The sequence below is a fragment of the Macaca mulatta genome, chromosome 15, assembly GCF_049350105.2.
Source record: "Macaca mulatta isolate MMU2019108-1 chromosome 15, T2T-MMU8v2.0, whole genome shotgun sequence".
Classification (NCBI taxonomy): Eukaryota; Metazoa; Chordata; class Mammalia; order Primates; family Cercopithecidae; genus Macaca; species Macaca mulatta.
The window spans coordinates 63,248,939-63,270,521 of NC_133420.1; the positions used below are offsets into that span (position 1 = coordinate 63,248,939).

The 21,583-nt window shown below is 39.5% G+C and overlaps 1 protein-coding gene across 25 annotated transcripts in view; it reads left to right on the forward strand.

Annotated features, from left to right (window-relative positions):
• The window catches only part of RNF38 (ring finger protein 38), a 147,187-nt gene that overhangs the window by 94,368 nt on the left and 31,236 nt on the right, over positions 1–21,583 (forward strand). For 24 of the 25 annotated variants that reach the window (XM_028835055.2, XM_028835056.2, XM_077965716.1 and 21 more), the window contains 2 exons: positions 14,194–14,387; positions 18,677–18,890. In XM_028835055.2, coding sequence (XP_028690888.1) covers positions 14,194–14,387; positions 18,677–18,890 — 408 coding nt within the window. The remainder of the gene's footprint in view (positions 1–14,193; positions 14,388–18,676; positions 18,891–21,583) is intronic. The other variant, XM_077965729.1, reaches the window with a different exon arrangement.

Here is a 21,583-nt window from a genome sequence, read left to right on the forward strand (position 1 = left end):
CGTAGTTATTTGCCAGAGAAGGGGCTCAAATCTAACTTTAGCTGTATCTTGTCTACTATGTATTTGTGAAAGAAATTGACTTAATACCCTTACTACTGCCGCCAATAAAAAGGGTTTTTTGTTTTGTTTTGTTTTTTGGGGTGCTTTTCTCCATATTCCCTTTGTGTCTTCAAACAATAATTCAATATAAACTTTATTTTATTTTATTTTTGAGACGGAGTCTCGCTCTGTCGCCCAGGCTGGAGTGTAGTGGCCGGATCTCAGCTCACTGCAAGCTCTGCCTCCCGGGTTCACGCCATTCTCCTGCCTCAGCCTCCTGAGTAGCTGGGACTACAGGCGCCTGCCACCTCGCCCGGCTATTTTTTGTATTTCTTAGTAGAGACGGGGTTTCACCGTGTTAGCCAGGATGGTCTTGATCTCCTGACCTCGTGATCCACCCGTCTCAGCCTCCCGAAGTGCTGGGATTACAGGCTTGAGCCACTGCGCCCGGCCCAATATAAACTTTAATTTCAGAGAAATCTACTACCAAATGTAGATTTAAACTCATGTTGTGAAAACAAAACAATAAAGTTAGAGCCAGTTGCATTTGAGTGTTGCAGAAAGATGAAATGTATTGTTGTTAAATTTTAATTTAAATAGTCTTAATTTAACTTAAGCCTTATTTTCCTTGAACCTTAGAAAAAAGCCCTCAATGAACTTTGGGGTGGGGGTGTGGGGGGAACTAGACTTTTTTTTTTTTTTTGCCCAGAAACTGCCCTACCACTGTTCAACATGAAGCAAATTAGATCTTTCTCACGACCCCTTTGAGATACTGATACCTTCAGCTAGTTGATACCTTTTAAATAGGGTGTAATTTGTTAGTTCCAGTTATGCTTCTTATCCTTAAAAACTTAGTTAACCACATGCAAAGGAAAACCTACCCAGCCATCTAATGTCACAAAATTATTGCCTTAATGTGTTATGCTTTCTTCTTCTTGGCTTTCTCCTCAAGTACCTTCTCTCTCAATCCTTTTACTTTTCCTTCTTTTTAGAATCATCTGTTTTAAACAGATTTACCTGTGTTTTCATTTTTTTCTTAAGGCATCATCTCTGCTTCCTTCAAACTCCTGTCTTTTCTGAGGACATCAGCCTTCTCTAGGAGTAAAGAAGTGAATTGATCCCCTCCCCCTGCCGCATGAGGAGTTGGGTGTGTGGCTAGTAAAGTGGCCATATGGGAGAAAAAATGTGTTGCTACTCTTCCTGGATTCTTACTGTTGTTTTAACCTCCAGTCTTTTTGAACAAAAAAAGTTACCCTGTTTTTGAGCCTTTTTTGGTCAGTCATATCTATTATTTATCAGTTGTCATTGTCCTTGTGTATTACAAATTTTTACATTTTGCTTCTCATATTTGCTTGCTTTCTATTCCTTCTAGTCAAGACTTCTTTTTAATTGCCAAAAATTCTGGGTTTTCTTTTAAATTTTACATGCTTTATTTGTGAAATAAGTAAATATTTGTGAAATATTTCATATGTGCATTTTAGAAAATATAAAGCAGACACCTATATAATAATAAGACTATCTAGTGTAAGAAACCAGTCATTACCAATACTTTTGAAGCCCCCATATGACCCTCTGTGTTACATCCGATACTTGTGCCTCAGGTACATCTCTCTTCAGTATCCTTTTGCTTTTCTGTATGGTTTTACCATATAAAATATCCCTTGATATTATACTGTTTAATTTTGCTTGTTTCTGAACTTAGTATAAATGATGTCACACTTTGTATACTTTGAAAAAAATTCGTCACTACTAGTGCATCTGCCTGTATACTTGATTTATTTTATTGTTTTTAGTTGTCTATTATGTGAATATACTGCAGCTCATCTCCTTTCTTTTTGCTTGACATTTGGGTAGTTTCCTGGTTGGTTGGTTTGTTTTTACTGTTATTTCAAGTAGTGCTTCCAGGAGTATTTTGTATGTGCTTCCCGGTGCACATTTGGTTGGTGTTTTAAGGTTTCTGTGAAAGTGATGGCTTTGTGTACTCATTGCCCACAGAAGAGGTATAAGTGTAGGCTCATTTGCATCTCTATAAAAACCCATATTTAAAATTAGAATCTTAAAGTGCTTCATAAAATATTTTAAACATTTTAAAATTAATGTATACTTAACACAAAATTTACCTTTTTAGCATATAGGTTTGTGAATTTTGACAAATGCATACAGATACGGAGTCACCACCACAATGAATAATAAAATAGTTTCATCACCCCCCAAAATTCAATCATGTCTCTGCTGTCAACCCCTATCTTAAAGTTTTAAAATTAGCCATGTCTTTACTATCAATGGATTCAATGGTTGTGATTGAAGATAGTAAGTTTTCAAAAGGTAATTAAGTACATGGTGAGATAATTTTATATCTGGCACAACCATTAATTTCAGGGGTGTTTGTGGTATCTTAATGACTGCTATTTTGTGGTGTCTTAATGACTGCTTTTATTTTGTAAATTTGTTAATAGAAAGGGGTCCGGGCCGGGTGTGGTGGCTCAAGCCTGTAATCCCAGCACTTTGGGAGGCCGAGACGGGTGGATCACGAGGTCAGGAGATTGAGACCATCCTGGCTAACACGGTGAAACCCCGTCTCTACTAAAAAAATACGAAAAACTAGCCGGGCGAGGTGGCTGGCGCCTGTAATCCCAGCTACTCGGGAGGCTGAGGCAGGAGAATGGCGTAAACTCGGGAGGCGGAGCTTGCAGTGAGCCGAGATCGCGCCACTGCACTCCAGCCTGGGTGACAAAGCGAGACTCCGTCTCAAAAAAAAAAAAAAGAAAGGGGTCCCGATCCAGACCCCAAGAGAGGGTTATTAGATCTCGTGCTAGAAAGAATTTGAGGTGAATTCCATAGAATAAAGTGAAAGCAAGTTTATTAAGAAAGTAAAGGAATAAAGAATAGCTACGCCCTAGGCAGAGCAGCCTTGAGGCCTGCTGGTTTCCCATTTTTACGGTTATTTCTTGATTATGTGTTAAACATGGGGTGGATTATTCATGCCTCGTTTTTAGACCACATAGGGGTTCCCATGCCATGGCTCACACCTGTAATCCCAGCAATTTGGGAGGCCAAGGTGGGTGGATCACTTGAGGTCAGCAATTCGAGACCAGCCTGGCCAACATGGTGAAACCCCGTCTCTACTAAAAATACAAAAATTAACCAGGCATGGTGGTTCTCACCCGTGGTCCCAGTTACTCAAGAGGCTGAGGCACAAGAATTGCTTGAATCCGGGAGGCAGAGGTTGCAGTGAGCTGAGATTGTGCCACTGCACTCCAGCCTGTGCAACAGAGCAAGACTACCTCTCAAAAAATAAAAATAGACCATATTGGGTAACTTCCTGACATTGTCATGACATTTGTAAACTGTCATGGTGCTGCTGGGAGTGTAGCAGTGAGGAAGACCAGAGGTCACTCTCATCGCCATCTTGGTTTTGGTGGGTTTTAGCCGGCTTCTTTACTGCAGCCTGTTAATGTCAGCAAGGTCTTGTATCTTGTGCTGACCTCCTATCTCATCCTGTGACTCAGAATGCCTAACTTTCTGGGACTGCAGCCCAGCAGATCTCAGTCTTATTTTACCTACCTCGCCCCTGTTCAATATGGAGGCACTCTGGTTCAAACACCTCAACAAATTTGCTAAAGTTAAATTAGGTGAATTAAAATTTGAAAAGCTGTACACATAGAGAAATATGCCAGGTTTCTGAAAGAGAAAACAAATTATTATGAAAATATCTATATTCTGGCAAATTTGTAGACTTAATGAAATTTCCACCCAAAATATCAGCAGAATTTTGTTTCTAGAACTTTCAGAATTATTTTTAAATTCATATGGAAGATTATTGAAGAAAAGGGGGAAAATTTTTTGTGAAAATTGTCATAAGGGGAGAATATGCCATAAGAGATAGCAAATCATATTAGAAAGAATTAGCTCTGTCAGAGACCTCTGTGTTGGTATTAGATTGGTGCAAAAGTAATTCTGGTTTCAGACCGTGAATTTTAAATCATCATAGTTAGGCTCAAACACATCTTTATTATGGGAACCATTACAATCAACACATTTTTACCAACGATAAATAAGTTTGTTTATTCTGATAGCATAAAAATCACTGCTTCAGGATTGGACGAATTCTTGGAAAGTATTTTCTGCATCCTGCTGGTTGTAAAAGCCTTTTCTCAGCAAAAAGTTGGTTGTTGAGATGCTTGAAGAAGTGGTAGTTGGTTGGCGAGAGGTCAGCTAAATATGGCAGATGAGGCAAAACTTTGTAACCCAATTTGTTCAATTTTTGAAGCGTTGATTGTGCAACGTGCACGAATTGGGCAAGAAGAATTGGGCCCTTTCTGTTGACCAATGCTGGCTGCAGGCATTGTAGTTTTTGGTGCACGTCATCGATTTGCTGAGCATACTTCTCAGATGTAATGATTTTACAGAGATTCGGAAAGCTGTAGTGACTGGGCACAGTACAGTGGCTCAGGAGGCTGAGGCAGGAGAATTGCTTGAACTCGGGAGGCAGAGGTCACAGTGAGCTGAGATCACGCCATTGCACTCCAGCCTGAATGACAAGAGCGAAATTCTTGTCTCAAAAAAAAAAAAAAAAATGTAGTGGATCAGACCAGCAGCAGACCACCAAACAGTGACCGTGACCTCTTTTTGGTGCAAGTTTGGCTTTGGGAAGTGATTTGGAGCTGCTTCTTGGTCCAACCACTGAGGTGGTTATCACTGGTTGTCGTATAAAATCCACTTTTTGTCTCCTATCAAAATCTGATCAAGAAATGGTACCTTGGTCTTGTGTAGAATAAGGGAAGATGACACTTCAAAACGATTTTTTTTTTTTAATTTAAATTTTCAGTTAGCTCACGTGGCGCCCACTTACCGAGCTTTTTCACTTTTCCAATTTGATTCAAATGCCAACCGGCCGTACCATAGAACAGTTCACATTGAGTTCTTCGGCAACTTCGCATGTAGTTGTAAGAGGATCAGCTAGTTCGATGATTGCTCTCAATTGGTCATTGTCAACTTCTGATGGCGGGCCACACTCCTCATCTTCAAGGCTCTCGCCTCCTTTGCAAAACTTATGGAACCACCACTGCACCATATATTCGTTAGCAGTTCCTGGGCCAAATGCATTGTCGATGTTGCCAGTTGTCTCTGCTGCTTTATGACCCACCTTGAACTAAAATAAGAAAATTGCTTGAGTTTGCTTTTTGTCTAACATCATTTCCCTAGTCTAAAATAAACATAAAAATAGCAAGTAATAAGTCATTAATAAAGAACATAAAGTGAGACATTCCCATTAAAATGATATGTAACATAGCCACATTTATTTTAGAATGTATTCCGATACAAATGGCACATTCCAACAATGCATAAACTGCAATTATTTTTGCACTCACCTAATACATCTGGTGGATATTTTTCAGCCCCTTATCCTGCACCTTGAAACCCCCTTCCACTGGCTTCCATCACACTCCACCCTCCTTTCCTAATCAAGTACCCAGCATTAAATGTTGGTGATTCTTAGGGTTCAGTATTGGGCCTTGTTTTCATTACATAAACTTTTGAGGGGCAATTTTGTCTCTGTCTGCAGTTTCATGAACTATGATCTGTCTATATACCAACACTCCTAAATTTATATTCCTATCCTCTGAGCTTCAGCTGTTTACAGAACACCTCCAGGTGGGGTATCTCTCAAAGGATCTGTTGATTTCAGGTTGTGATAGTATCTTTCCTGTTTTCAATGGTTTAATGTTTATACTTTAGATTTTTTATTTTAGCCTCTTATCTACAATTATAGCTTAAAATTATTATAGTTACAGATACATGAGTAGAATCTAGTACTCTGGTAGAAATATAGTGATAACTACAATTGTAGCATCAAGCGAAATTAGTTTTTGTGAACCAATGATGTTTTGTGTAATTAGGAATTGTGAAAAATACAGTATATAACATCACCCAGTCTTGCTACTCAAATACTAGCCATGTAGGCCTCCTTCGACTTAGGAAACCGCTTTATTTACAGTTCCTGTGTTTTGGTGTACTAGCAGTTATAGCCAATGATAGGAAAATACCGTATTGCTATTCATTATGATATGATTGCAATATGTTATACTACTTGAGTGCTTTTCGGAGCAGTCACTGCATATCAGACTGTTATTTTCTTTGGGCTTCCATTAAAAAAAAACACAAACTTGGATCATATCAAAGAGCAAAATTTGTTTGTTTCTGCATGTTTATGGTAACTTTTGAAAACAACATTCAAACCCTCTTTTTTTCTTCTATGTCTGCAAGTAAAATAACATTTCAGGAGAATATATTAGTTGTCTGGTTGAGAGACTGGATTTCATTGCAAAATTGTGATCTGAGGAGTATAAGAGTTATACATCAAATGAAAGTCCTATGTGAGATAAGACGGTACATTATGTAGTTCAAGGCAGTATGTTTACTGAACTGCCTTAAAAAGTTTCAGTTTCACTAATAGAAACACATTTTAGGCCGGACGCGGTGGCTCATGCCTATAATCTCAGCACTTTGGGAGGCTGAGATAGGCAGATCATGAGGTCAAGAGATAAGAGACCATCTTGTCTGACATGATGAAACCTTGTCTCTACTAAAAATACAAAAATTGGCTGGCACACGCCTGTAGTCCCAGCTACTCGGGAGGCTGAGGCAGGAGAATTGCCTGAACCCAGGAGGCGGAGGTTGCAGTGAGCCAAGATCGCGCCACTGCACTCCAGCCTGGCAACAGAGTGAGACTGTCTCAACAACAAAAAAACACGTTGTACATATTATCTGGACATAGTTTAAAAATAAAATCCTCAGCTTGTGGAGAATAAAATGAGGTAATGTTAGAAGTCATTTTGTAAACTATTATGTGATCCAAATATAAAATTATTAATTTTCTGCTTTCCCCAGCTTATATCCATCTTCTGCAAAACAAAAAAGGATCTTGTCTTAATTTTTTAGTAACAAGTTGCTTATATAGAGTGTTGATTTCTAAGTGTTTTCACATTTATTTAAAATGAATAAAATTTAGTGAGAGTTTGCTCTTCCTGGGCCCTTTGCATTTAACTGTTTTTCCTTAGTTGTGGAATAAGAAACTTCATTTTTGTTAAAGATAATTAAGGCAAGTAGAGAAAGTCTGGGAGTTTAAAGGAGAATTGAAGATTCTTAACTAATGCTGTGCTTATTTGTAAATTTAAGGTGAAGAGTAGTCCTTCTGACTGATTAGAAAGAGGACCAGGTTCTTGAGAAATTCCATTCCCCTACACAGGTTTCCTCTTTGCTGCTTTGGGAAGGAAGTCCTTAGGGCTCCCTAGTGGTTGCCGTTAGAGGCACATTGTAGTCACTGAGTAGAACTTGGAACCTGTTTCTGTTTGGGAAAAGTTTGTCTGGCTCAGCATCTCCTATTGTCTCTAAGACTTGCTGATATATATAAACCCAAGATATATGTTACATATAAAATTGTTTTTCTTTAGCCTTTAATGACTTCTGACTTGTTCATCTGGAATTATGGAATGCATTCTTATGCCTGCCTCAGGTTCATTTCACTTCTGTTGATGTTTTGGTAATAAAAATGGTTTGGTGTTAATAGAGGTGTACTCCGACTCATTTTTATCAGATTTAATGCTAAGCATAAAACCTGCCTTTCCTTCCTTCCTCCCATTGTGACCTCTTTTACCTCCCTTGATCCCTAAATCTGTAGCAGTGTTCTATATTGTAATATCTGTACAACGTTCTATATTATTAAATAATAGAGACAGTACTTGTACCAGATTTGAATCAACATCTTATGAATTTTAAGTTGTCAATACTTGGTACTTTGAAAAGTTGGTGTGCTGGCCCAGAAGCAGCAAGGAGAGGAGGGAAAGAACTTCTCTGCCTGATAATTCAAAATCTAAATTATCCAAGCATCATCACTTGGGATAATAGTAGAAATGACAGTTGATGGACCCCTGGTCCAGACTTTCTGAATTAGAGACTGGGGAGGGGGGCCAGCAATCTGGTGTTTCTGAAGCATGTAAAGGTTTGAGAACTACTGGCGTAGGTATTAATGGAAAAACCCAACTCTGTAAAAATGGTTTTTTTTTGTTTTTTTTTTTTGGTTTTTTTTTTTGTTTTTTTTTTTTGTTTTTTGAGACGGAGTCTTGCTCTGTCGCCCAGGCTGGAGTGCAGTGGCCGGATCTCAGCTCACTGCAAGCCCCGCCTCCCGGGTTCACGCCATTCTCCTGCCTCAGCCTCCCGAGTAGCTGGGACTACAGGCGCCCGCCACCTCGCCCGGCTAGTTTTTTGTATTTTTTAGTAGAGACGGGGTTTCACCATGTTAGCCAGGATGGTCTCGATCTTCTGACCTCGTGATCCACCCGTCTCGGCCTCCCAAAGTGCTGGGATTACAGGCTTGAGCCACCGCGCCCGGCCAAAAATGTTTTAAAGAGGTTTATTCTGAAACAATATGAGTGGCCATGGCCTGGGAAACAGTCTCAAGAGGTCCCAAGGAAATGTGCCCACTAAAGTTGAATTACAGTTTTAGGGAGGCAGGAGTTACAAAGTCATAAATCAATACATAGAAGGTATACATTGTTTCAGACTGAAAAGACACGGAATATCTTGAAGTGGGGTCTTAAAGATTTTAGGTGGATTCAGAGATGAGATTCTTTAATTTGCAGTTGGTTGAAAGAGTAAAGCTTTGTCTAAAAATTTGGATTCAGCAGAAGGGAATCTTATAAGAAAGTCTGTTAACCAGTACACTGGGTTAGAGTGACCTGTAGGGGTGTGTGAGTTAACCCTTGTCTGGCTTGGTCTTAGGTCCTGTTTTTAATTTGGTATTTTATTGTCACAAAGAGTCCATTCTGTTAGGTCCTATAATTTCTATTTTAACATTAATGCTGGTCAGTTTTGCCCGAACTCCAAAAGCAGGGGATGGAGAGAGACAATGAGGTGTATCTAGCCTGCCTTTCTGTCAAGGCCAAGAACTCAATTTTTCTAGTTTCTCTGGGGTCTCTGTAATCAAGAGAGAATCAGTTCAGTCATTTGGGGGGATTTTATTTTTAGTTTACAAAAGCAGTGGGAATATCCTTCCAGAATCAGCTTTGTATTTACTCATGTAAAGAGTCCTTGTGGTAGCATAGTTCTGGATGAGTTTTTATATTTTTACGTTTAGAGGTTCACAGACAGCATAGATTGTGAAAATCTGAACCCCAAATATGGTGTGAGGAGTGAACCAGAGTTTGAGTTCTCACGAGAGAAACCCACTTCCACTCAAAGTCAACACAGAGCAGACATTTCCTTGTTAACGTTTCCTTCTCTTTTCCACTGGGATGACTCTTTCTTGTCTTCCTTTTTATTTTAAGTGTACTACTTAGGAAGTTTTGACTACTTCATGTAGGGGTCTCAGTCATAAGGCCTTATCTTCTGTTCCTCCTGAGAGCATCAAAAATACAAATTTGGTTTTCAGTTTTCCTCAGTTTGTGAGTCATGGATGATTTCCCTTTTTCCCCCTGCATTTAGCAATGCATTTAAAAGTATGTTTGTTAGCCAGGCGTAGTGACTCACACCTGTAATCCCAGCATTGTGGGAGGCCAAGGTGGAAGGATTTCTTGAGCCCAGCAGTTTGAGACCAAACTGGGCAATATAGTGAGACCTCGTATCTCCAAAAAATTTTTTTAATTAGCTGGTCATGGTGGTGTGCACCTGTAGTCCCAGCTTCTTGGGAGGCTTAGGTGAGAGGATCTCTCTAGCCTGGGATGTGGAGGTTGCAGTGAGCTAAGATTGTGCTGCTGCACTCCAGCCTCAGTGACAGAGCGAGACTGTCTTTAAAAAAAAAAAAAAAAGCCGAGTGCAGTGGCTCACGCCTGTAATCCCAGCACTTTGGGAGGCCAAGGCGGGTGGATCACCTGAGGTCGGGAGTTCGAGACCAGCCTGACCAAGGTGGAGAAACCCCATCTCTACTAAAAATGCAAAATTAGCAGGGTGTGGTGGTGCATACCTGTAATCTCAGCTACTCAGGAGGCTGAGGCAAGAGAATCGCTTGAACCCGGGAGGGGGAGGTTGCAGTGAGCCGAGATCCTGCCATTGCACTCCAGCCTGGGCAACAAAAGCAAAACTCCGTCTCAAAAAACAAAAAAGTATGTTTGTTATGTTTAAGCCATTACTTTTAGATTTTTGTATTTTGATTTTCACTAAATGTCCATGATTTTATCACCAAGAAACTGTTAGAGTTTACGTTAACAAAGTTTATACTTACATTCTATTCTGTGACTACAGTAGTGATCTTTCATGCCTTATCCTCGATTGATTTTAACTATCAAAAACCAGTAAACACTTCGCATCATGTTAGGAACATCCATGTATTTACTCATTGCAGAACCAAGAGCATGTTTGGCCCATGGAGAAGTGAATGTAATCTTCTGACTACCCATTTCATTCAAAGAATGCTTTAGATGACAAGGTCAGATGAATTTGCATTCCTCATTGACTTTCCTGGACTGATTGTCTTTTGTATATTTTTTTATTACAAAGAGCCATCTGCTTAAATTTTATTAATAACTTCCAAGTTCTCAGTCATACATTTTGATTCTATTTAGGGCATTTTTCTCAGAGCCCTCTGACTTCTTGTTCTAATGTGGAATGATGAATTTCCAAACTTGCTACCATTCCTGGAATTTCATTTCAGTGTACTCTCTGGCTTACTTCTGTCATTTATTGGATGTTGTGTAATAGCTTCAAATAAGAGAGAGAGGGAATGTTGTGAGCACACATCAAGTGATTTTCTGCTATGCGAGGAGCACCTTTGGGTCTTGATATATCTGACAAAAGTTGTGTTTTATGCTTCCACGCTAGATTAATAGTGTGATTGGAGTATGAAATTCTAGGTTCAATGTTCGTTTCCCTCAGAGAACTTTTAGCATCTGTTTTTGCTATGAGAAGTCTGATGTTAATCTAATTCTTAGTTATTTGTAGGTTACTACCCCTTCCCTTTTCTGGAAACTGTGAGAATTTCTTTGAAGTTCCTTAGAGTACTAAAATTGATAAGGGAAGTGATGAAATCATATTGCATATAGCAAACTACTTTTTAATGTTTTCCTGTCTTTAGTCATTGTGGTTTCCTATGACTTTGAGTTAGAAAGTAAACTTACTGGCCCGGCGCAATGGCTCACGCTTGTAATCCCAACACTTTGGGAGGCCAAGGCAGTCAGATCACCTGAAGTCGAGAGTCAAGACCATCCTGACCAACACGGAGAAACCCTGTCTCTACTAAAAATAGAAAATTTGCCAGGCATGGTGGTGCATGCTTGTAATCCCAGCTACTCGGGAGGCTGAGGCAGGAGAATCACTTGAACCGGGAAGCAGAGGTTGCGGTGAGCCGAGATCAGGCCACTGCACTCCAGCCTGGACAACAAGAGCGAAACTCCCTCTCAAAAAGAAAAAAAAAAAGGAAAGGAAAAAGAAAAAGAAAAGTAGTACTCTAATGAATAGCTCCCTTCACTTCCCATTCTTTGTCTTTCACCATCCAGCACAAAGAGAAGTGATGGTAACTTTTCACAGTCACTTTTCCTTACCTCTACTTTTAAAAGCTTTGCATGTCTTGTAAAATAACATTTTTAGCCCACAATTTGAACATCACTGAAAATACATAAAGGTTTATAACCTAAGGGCTTTCTCTGGTCATTTGACATTTATCATGAGGATCTGTAGCATTCTCCTCCATTTTAGGTAGTGAATTTTTAGAATTCAAAGTTCTGTGTCTTAGCTTACATTAGGCTTTTCAGGGTAGGATATGCAATGTGGGATATGTATGAAAAGCTAATGATCATGATTGGTTACTAGCATTTTGTTTTTAAAAAGTCAGTGTTAAGCTGGGCACGGTGGCTCACGCCTGTAATCCCAGGACTTTAGGAAGCCGAGGTGGGTGGATCATGAGGTCAGGAGATCAAGACCATCCTGGCTAACAAGTTGAAACCCTGTCTCTACTAAAAATACAAAAAATTAGCTGGGCATGGTGGCATGCGCCTGTGGTCCCAGCTACTTGGGAGGCTGAGGCAGGAGAACCACTTGAACCCCAGGAGGCGGAGCTTGCAGTGAGCTGAGATCACTGAACTCCAACCTGGGCGACAGAGCGAGACTCTGTCTAAAAAAAAAAAAGTCAGTGTTAATCAAATCTGTTTTCACCAGTTGTGGAGCCAGCCTGTTTCTGGGGCTCATGTAGTTCATGTGCAGGTTTGTCAGGTCTTGATTGTTCTACCTTTTTTAAAAAAATCGGAATATTTAAATTTCAGTGGTTAATTTACCATTTTTTTAAGTTTTAGGATTATCAGAACATAAGAACTAACTTTCTCACTAAAATCAAAGGATGAAAATAAGTGTACTTTTACTAGATTAGTTGGTGGTTCCTTACCCAAAGATTGAACCAACCACAGGTGGGAAGTATTCAGAAAAAGTGAAATAAAAGTAACAATACAACAATACAGAATAATACAAATTTTAAAATACAGTAGCTATTTATAAAACATTTACATTGTATTGTGTTGATATTGTTAAGTGATTTAGAGATTTAAAGTATATGGGAGAATGTGTGTACGTTATATGCAAATACAACACCATTTTATATCAGGGACTTGAGCGTCTTAAGATTTTGGTATGGGGGAGTGGTTCTCTGGAACCACCTCCCTAGGATACTGAGGGACGACTGTACAATTAAATCTAGGGAGAAAATAAGGTTAGTATGGTGGTAGGAAAGTTAGAACAGCACGCTTTTGTATTTTGTATTTTAATTATAATGATAATAAAATTGATTATAATATCTCCTAAATGTAGAAGGGAAATGACATGGTTTTTGGAATACCTCTGCTAAGTAATTTGGAATGATCAAATGTAGCCATTTACCAATTTAAGCTTCATTCCTTTCAGCTTAAATAATCAGTTCTGATTTATATGCTTATCTAAAATTTAACACTAATTTGTAATCCCATATACTTTTACAATGTTTTAAGATGATTTTTTATGGTAGCTGCAGGTACTAATTATTTTGTAACCAAAAGTACTGTAATGCCCAACTAATTAGAACTTGCAGACGTTCTATTAGAAAACACAGCCTTATCAAATTTTCAGTTAATTTGTAACTTTGATAGTTTTGGGTAGACTCATTTGGGAAATTGAGTCAGGTGGAGAACCCTGGACTATTAATGCAATTAAGTGATCCGTATCAGTTTTGTAGCTAGTAAGCCCATGCTGGGACCCTTGAAAACTTTAAAGTACTTCTGAACTGCTGTGATATTCTAGTTAAGAACCGATGATGTAAATCTGCTATTACTTTATCTGTCTAATATAAATCTTACTTTATCCGTGTAACTCCCCGCCCCCCCCCCCTTTTTTTTTTTTTTTTTTTGAGATAGTCTCTTGTCGCCCAGGCTGGAGTGCAATGGCCTGATCTCAGCTCACAACAACCTCCGCCTCTTGGGTTCAAGCAATTCTCCTGCTTCAATTTCCCAAGTAGCTGGGATTACAGGCATGCACAACCACACCCAGCTAATTTTTGTATTTTTAGTAGAGATGGGGTTTCACCATGTTGGCCAGGCTGGTCTCAAACTCCTGACCTTCAGTGATTACCCGCCTCAGCCTCCCAAAGTGCTGGGATTACAGGTGCAAGCCACCGTGTCCGGCCCCATGTAGCTCTCTTTAAAGAAAATAAGTATAGTGGCCTAAACAGGTATAAGGAGGGAGAGGAGTGTGATTTAGAATCAAATCGAGGACCTACTCAAATTATATCTCCTACTAAGCTGAACTCACAGCTGAAAATTGATGCCTTATTGATGGGAGATTGTAGTGTAGTGTAGTGTAATTTTTCAGGTGATTTGAGAATTTAAAGAGAAGGTTAAGTACTTCACAAAAGTTTTATTATCCTGTTATATACCCTATATGTGGTTACCTCATTTGCCTTAGAATGAGTTTTCAAAAACAAAGTTCATTTTTCACTTGATACCATTTACTGTGCATCTCCCTCCCCTGTTCCACCCCATCCCAGCATTTTAAAAAGGTTTTAAATTTTAATTGATAGCATATATTTTTGCCCTGCTTTACATTTTTAGATTTCAGGTTAAGTACATCTTAACCTGTACATACGCAGTAATGTGAAATCCTGAAAAGGTCTTACTCAGTTGATCCATTTTGTTGCATTGGCAGAGTGAAGATAGTCCAAGTCCCAAGAGACAGCGCCTCTCTCATTCAGTCTTTGATTATACATCAGCATCACCAGCTCCCTCACCACCAATGCGACCATGGGAGATGACATCAAATAGGCAGCCCCCTTCAGTTCGACCAAGCCAACATCACTTCTCAGGGGAACGATGCAACACACCTGCACGCAACAGAAGAAGGTTAGTTGATTACAATTTATTTCTTAAGTTTTCTTCCATTGGTAGATTTGTGAGTATATTTAACATCAGAAAACATTTTTTCTGTAGGCATTTCATAAACACATCACCACACATACACGTATATTCACTTATGAAAAATAAAGTTGCTTAGATTTCCAGTAGGATGGAAGAGTTTATTTAGCTTATCATTGACAGATGAAGAAATGGAAAGAGGCTAAAATCATCCATGCCGTTATATGTGAAATCAGCTACCTTATGGTACAGATTTTTGTGGACTAGCCTGCAATCTTGACTACTAGAAGACATATTTTGTAGTTCATAACTGTAAGGATACATGGAAATCTTAGAAATGAGCTACCCCTTTCCTACTCCATTCCTTTTCCTTCTGTATCCTGTAAGGCAATTAGGAGCTTAATTATGTTTCTTATATAACCATGGAGACTCGGCACAGTATTAGCTCATGCCTATAATCCCAACAGTTTGGGAACCCAAGGTGGGAGGATCCCTTGAGGCCAGGAGTTCAAGACCAGCCTGGGCAACGTAGCAAGACACTGTCTCTACCAAAAAAAAAAAAAATTTAGCTGAGGATGTTGGCGCACGTCTGTAGTCCAAGCTGAGACTGAGACAGGAGGATTTCTTGAGCCCAGGAGTGTGAGGCTGCAGTGAGCCTTAGCTATGATTGTTCATTGCATTCTAGCCTTGGTGACAGAATGAGACACTGTTTTTATTTAAAAAAACAAAAAACAACTGTGGAGCCTGTGGTATGAAAAGATGACTGAAGTTTAGTTCAACTTTTAGGCAATGGGATTTGGCCCTTGTCTTTTCATTCTAGAGGAGTGCATTTCTTCATGAGTTTCTTCCTCATTAGTTGTTGCCGGAGGTCATGTATTTCTTATCCCAAGGAAATAGTGCATTGTGAGATACCTGTTTGCATGTCCAGGATCTTGAGTTAGGAAGGTGTTATGGACCAAATGTTTGTAACCCCCCCTCCCCAATTAACGTGTTGAAGCTGTAACTCTCAGTGTGGTTGTATTTGGAGATATGACCTCTAAGGAAGTGTAATTAACGTTAAATGAGGTCATAAGGTTAGGACCCTTACCCAGCAGGATTAATGTCCTTTAAGAAGGGATGCATGGGGCCAAAGGCGGGGTGGCGGCTCACGCCTGTTATCCCAGTACTTTGGGAGGTCAAGGTGGGCGAATCACGAGGTCAGGAGACCATCCTGGCCAACATGGAGAAGCCTCGTCTCTACTAAAATACAAAAAATTAGCCAGGTGTGGTGGCACACACCTGTAGTCCCAGCTACTCGGGAGGGGGAGGCTGAGGCAGGGGAATCGCTTGAACCCAGGAAGCGGAGCTTGCAGTGAGCCAAGATCGTGCCACTGCACTCTAGCCTGGTGACAGAGCAAGACTCCGTCTCAAAAAGAGATGTCAGGAAACTCATCCTCCATCATGTGAGGAGACAGTGAGATGTAGTTGTCTGCAAGAGCCAGGGAAAAGATCCCTCTCCAAAAACCGACTATGTTGGTACCTTGATTTCAAACTTCTAGGCTTTAAAACTTTGAGAAATTAAGTATCTGTTTAAGCCACCCAGTCTGCAATGTTTCATTATGGCAGCCTGAGCGGGCTAATACAGAAGGGATCTTAAAACCACCATTCTGTGTTCCAGCTGAGACAACATAAACCTGTCTCTGAGCCATATTCTGGTGAGACATTAAGACTTTTACATTACCCAGTACCTTATTAACCAATTACATGGGAATATTTTTTAAGATAGTATATGGCTATCAGGTAAATTATTTCATAGCTATTAAATATAATAAGCATGAGGAAGTATAGTTGTTTCAAAGTTAAGGCCTGAGTACCTGCTGTTAGTCTTTACCTATTTTATGGTGAATAAAACAAACGTACAGTTAAAAGGCAAGCCGGGCGTGGTGGCTCACACCTGTAATCCCAGCACTTTGGGAGGCCGAGGTGGGCGGATCACCTGAGATCAGGAGTTTGAGACCAGCCTGACCAACATGTTGAAACCCTGTCTGTACCCTAAATACAAAATTAGCCGGATGTGCATTGCACTCCAGCCTAGGCAACAAGAGCAAAACTCCATCTCAAAACAGAAACAAAAACAAAAGGCTAACAAGGCCAGGTGTGGTGGCTGATGCGTGTAATCCCAGCGTTTTGGGGAGGCCAAGGCAGGTGGATCACCTGAGGTCAGGAGTTCGAGACCAGCTTGGCCAACATGGTGAAACTGTCTTTTTTTTTTTTTTTTTGAGACGGAGTCTCGCTCTGTTGCCCAGGCTGGAGTGCTGTGGCCGGATCTCAGCTCACTGCAAGCTCCGCCTCCCGGGTTCCCGCCATTCTCCTGCCTCAGCCTCCCGAGTAGCTGGGACTACAGGCGCCACCTCGCCCGGCTAGTTTTTTGTATTTTTTTAGTAGAGACGGGGTTTCACCGTGTTAGCCAGGATGGTCTCGATCTCCTGACCTCGTGATCCGCCCGTCTCGGCCTCCCAAAGTGCTGGGATTACAGGCTTGAGCCACCGTGCCCGGCCGAAACTGTCTTTACTAAAAATACAAAAAAAAATTAGCTGGACTTGGTGGCAGACATCTGTAATCCCAGCTACTTGGGAGTTTGAGGCAGGAGAATTGCTTGAACCTGGGAGGCGGAGGTCGTAGTGAGCGAAGAGATCGTGCCATTGCACTCCAGCCTGGGTGACAAGAGTGAAACAACGTCTCAAAAAAAAAAAAAAGTTTTTAGTCCTAAGGTGGAGGGCATCTTGAATTCAGTATAATACAGTAAGTAGAGTTTGAAGCAAAAATGCAAAAAGCATTATATTTAAAATAAAGTTAGAAGAAACAATTAATGGAGCAAGAAGCTGGAGGGGCAATATCAAGAGCACCTTTGTGAGTTAATCTCATAAAGGAGTGTCCCTTGTTCTCTTAAGATTGGAGAATTAGGAGTAAGAAGAAACAGATTTAGAGGAACAGAGTGGGAAGATTAAGGAAAAAGTGACCAATCTCAGTAAAGAAAGTTGCTGAAATGACACTTGGAGCTCTTCCTAGAAGGGGAGATGTTTGACCTCCTTTGCCCAATGTAGAGTACAATTTTAATGAGGTAGGGTACTTTTTCAAGTTGTTTTTGTGCTGAGCCATTGTAAAAAGCAGTGGAGGTGAACTGTGTTTAGAGAAGTACAAAATGAAAGTTTAGTCATAATAAAATTTTTATTAAACTATGTAGATGACTCGTACATGGAGAGTAAATGTGGCTTACTTCAGTAAGCAAATTCTCTCCCTCCCTCTGTCTTTTTTTTTTTTAAGACATGGTCTCACTCTGTCGCCCAGGCTGGAGTGTAGTGGTGTGATCTCAGCTCACTACAGCCTCAGCTTTCCAGGCTTTAGGTGATTCTCCCACTTCAGCCACCCAGGTAGCTGGGACTACAGGTGCGCACCACCACGCCCGGCTAATTTTTTGTGTTTTGGGGTAGAAACAGGGTTTCACTGTGTTTCGCAGTCTGGTCTCGAACTCCTGGGCTCAAGGGATCCACCTGCCTCGGCTTCCCAAAGTGCTAGGATTACAGGCATGAGCCACTGCAACAGGACCAACAAACAAATTCAAATTTAAAATTCTATATAAATGTATATACCTTGTGTGTACCCCTAACAATTAAAAGTTTTATATATTCTTGGAATATTTATGTTGATACTATCAATCATATTCTCAATCATATTCATTGCGTGTTTACCCAGTTTCTATTTGCAGTTGTCAGCAAATTATATGTTCTTTGGTTATTTCATGTTTTCTCTTCTCATTTTTTAGAAGTGTCATTTTGGCCATGTAGGAATTATGTCTTATGTATGTTTTAGCTAAATAGACAAAAAAGTGCCTATTAGGTATATGAGGAACACCGACAAGATATCTATAGATTAAAGTTCGTTTTATTATAGTGTTTAAAAAGGGAGAAAATGGTAGGTTAAATTATATGAAATTGTTGATATTAGATTATTTTTTACTTATAAAAAGGGCAATTTCATAGGATTCAAGAAAAAATTGTAGCTGGTGATTTCTAAATACTTTCAGAGATGAATACCAATATTGTTTGCTTTCATTATTTTATAAAACATATACCTTATGTTTAAATTTGTAAGTTTTTAGAGCTGATGGGGAATTTTAGCAGTTATTTAATACTAAAGCTTACCTTAGCATATACTATTGATATCAAAGAAAGACAATATAGAATCTTGATGGATCACAACAGTAAACATAATGACTTTCTTTTTGACGTTTATTACAGTCCTCCTGTCAGGCGCCAGAGAGGAAGAAGGGATCGTCTGTCTCGACATAATTCCATTAGTCAAGATGAAAACTATCACCATCTCCCTTATGCACAGCAGCAAGCAATAGAGGAGCCTCGAGCCTTCCACCCTCCGAATGTATCTCCCCGTCTGTTACATCCTGCTGCTCATCCACCCCAGCAGAATGCAGTCATGGTTGACATACATGATCAGGTACAGTAACAGAATGTCTTGCAAATACAGAAGCTGAAATTTTGTGGCAGTTTCAGATTTTTTTTTTTTGACTTTTTGTTGCAAATTTCTTTTAGTTTTACCTAAAATTAAGTTATTTAAGTTCCTTGTTCCTTTTAAGAATTGAGATTTAAATTCTACACAGCTTCCATAGAAGAAAGTTGAATTAGTATCAGCCCAGCAAGCTGGCTCATGCCTGTAATCCCAGCACTTTGGGAGGCTGAGGCAGGCGCATCACTTGAGCTTAGGCATTCGAGACCAGCCTAACACAGTGAAACCCCGTCTCTACCAAAAATACGAAAATTAGCTGGACGTGGTGGCACATGTTTGTGATCCCAGCTGATGCAGAAGAATCACTTGAACTCAGGAGGTGGAGGTTGCAGTGAGTTGAGATCGCACCATTGCACTGAGTGACAGAACGAGACTTCGTCTCAAAAAATTAAAAAAAAAAACAAGGTTATGAAAGCTTAGAATGAATTCATGTATGGTTGATTTGAAATTACTGATTTAAGATTAATAGGAAATAGCAGACAGCTGGTGGGTTGAGTATATATCCCTGTTTCCTCCTCTTCTAGTTTCTTCTGGAATAATTCAATAAGCAAGACAGTTGGGTACATCTTTGCTTATAGGTTTCCATAGGTCTCTAAGGAGATGACAGGTACAAGGCTACAATTCATTTTTCCCTTTTCTTCCTGCCAAGAACTGAGGGACTAGCTGAGGGGAGGGGTTGCCTATCTTCAGAGCCTGAGGATGAAGACCACAATTGCATGGTGGTCTTTTCTGTGGAGTTTCTGAGGTCAAAAAAAAAAAAAAAGACATGTGTCTAAGCATGTCCTTATAAAAATTGCTGGATTTTAAGGATAAGGGGGAAATCTTGTGAGTTTATAAACCAAAAAAATTACCAGAGAAAGCTAATGAGAATAGGATCTCATTTTTCATCTGCACTAGATAATAATAATAAACCAAAACACATAGTGGCAAATTGAGAAAATATCTAGATACTCTTCTTTTGCCCAGGCATTTTTATTATGTTCATGAAACACTTAAAAATTGATCACATAGGAAACTTACATTATTTGTGGCCGTAACCTGATAAAAGTGTGGATATAAAATACTGGGGGAAAAAAAAAAAAGTTGAAAAAAATGGAGGAAAGTGTTTACAGAGTCCCATTTTGTAAAACATAGTATGTATATGACTGTATATAGGACTCTGTGAACACAGAGAAAAATATAGAGAAATATGTACTAGGCTTATGAGGTAAGGGCTAAAGTGAAGGAGGGGTGGTGGTTAGTGATGGAGCCAAAGAAACAAAAGACTGCATTTCAGAAAAGGCAAGGTCTCATTTATGTAGTAGTGTTACGTGTTGAATGTGTATATTGGAATATGAAAACATTACATATGTAAAAACCAGAACAACACAAGAATTACAAATCCTGAGCAGACTAGTAGCCATGGCAGAAATTATAAAAGCATAACAAAATCTGTCTTTAAAATTAAAATTACATCTTGGGCTGGACGCAGTGGCCCACACCTGTAATCCCAGCACTTTGGGAGTCTGAAGCAGGTGGATCACCTGAGACCCAGGAGTTTGAGACCAACATGGCCAACATGGTGAAACCCTGTCTCTACTAAAAATACAAAAAAATTAGCCGGACGTGATGGCAGGCACGTGTAATCCCAGCTACTAGGGAGGCTGAGGCAGGAGAATCGCTTGAACCTGTGAGTTGGAGGTTCAGTGAGCCAAGATCGTGCCACTGCACTCCAGCCTGGGCGACAGAGCGAGACTCCGTCTCAAAAAAATAAAAAGATCTGAATTCTTGTCTAACCTTTAAAGGACTGCTAATTCCAATTTAAACTTTTCTAGATCATAGAAAAAGATAGCTTCCAAATATATTTTATGAAACTAGCACAACCTTAACAATGAAACTTCATAGACATTACAACAAAAGAAAGCTGTTGACTAGTTTCCTTCATGAATACAGATGAAAAAGTTTTAAATAATAAACCATAGCTAGTGGTATATGAAAAGAATAGGCTGTTTTCAGCAGGAAGGTATGAGAGCAATTTTTTACAAAAAATAAAAGTCAAAAAAGAATAACCTGTTGGAATAACCTATTTTAATATACCTTGTGATGTATTAAAAGAATAACGTAATAGTGAACCCATCCTGCATGGGTTCAGTATTAGGAACTCTTTCAAGATAATTTATTATATCAACAATATAAAGGAAAAATATTAATAGGTGCAAGAAATATAAAAACTAACCATCATTTCTTATTAGAAGGTCTTAAAGTGTAAAAAGGACTTTAATTTTCCATACGTGGTAGGAAGGCTTATTGATAGCATTCCTTTTGCTTGAGAACAACTGAGTGTGCTAGATAAAATACTATAAGTATCCTGAAAGCATCAAAAGGGCTAATAGATTAGAAGAAATTGCCAGACCCCAAACTAAGGGAAAATGGGGTGCTAGTTCTGTCCTTAAGGCATTTGTTCATTTGAGCAAACATGAATTTTAATTTTGAGTCTGTCAGGAGGCAAAGGGGACAAAAATCAAAGACTATTTAAGTTTAAGGAGTCACTTCCTGTATAGGAGACCCTTCCTACATAAAATGCCAGGTACCTTAAATCACTATATACCTGGAATAAAGGGATATCTGGTCACTAGGACAAGACT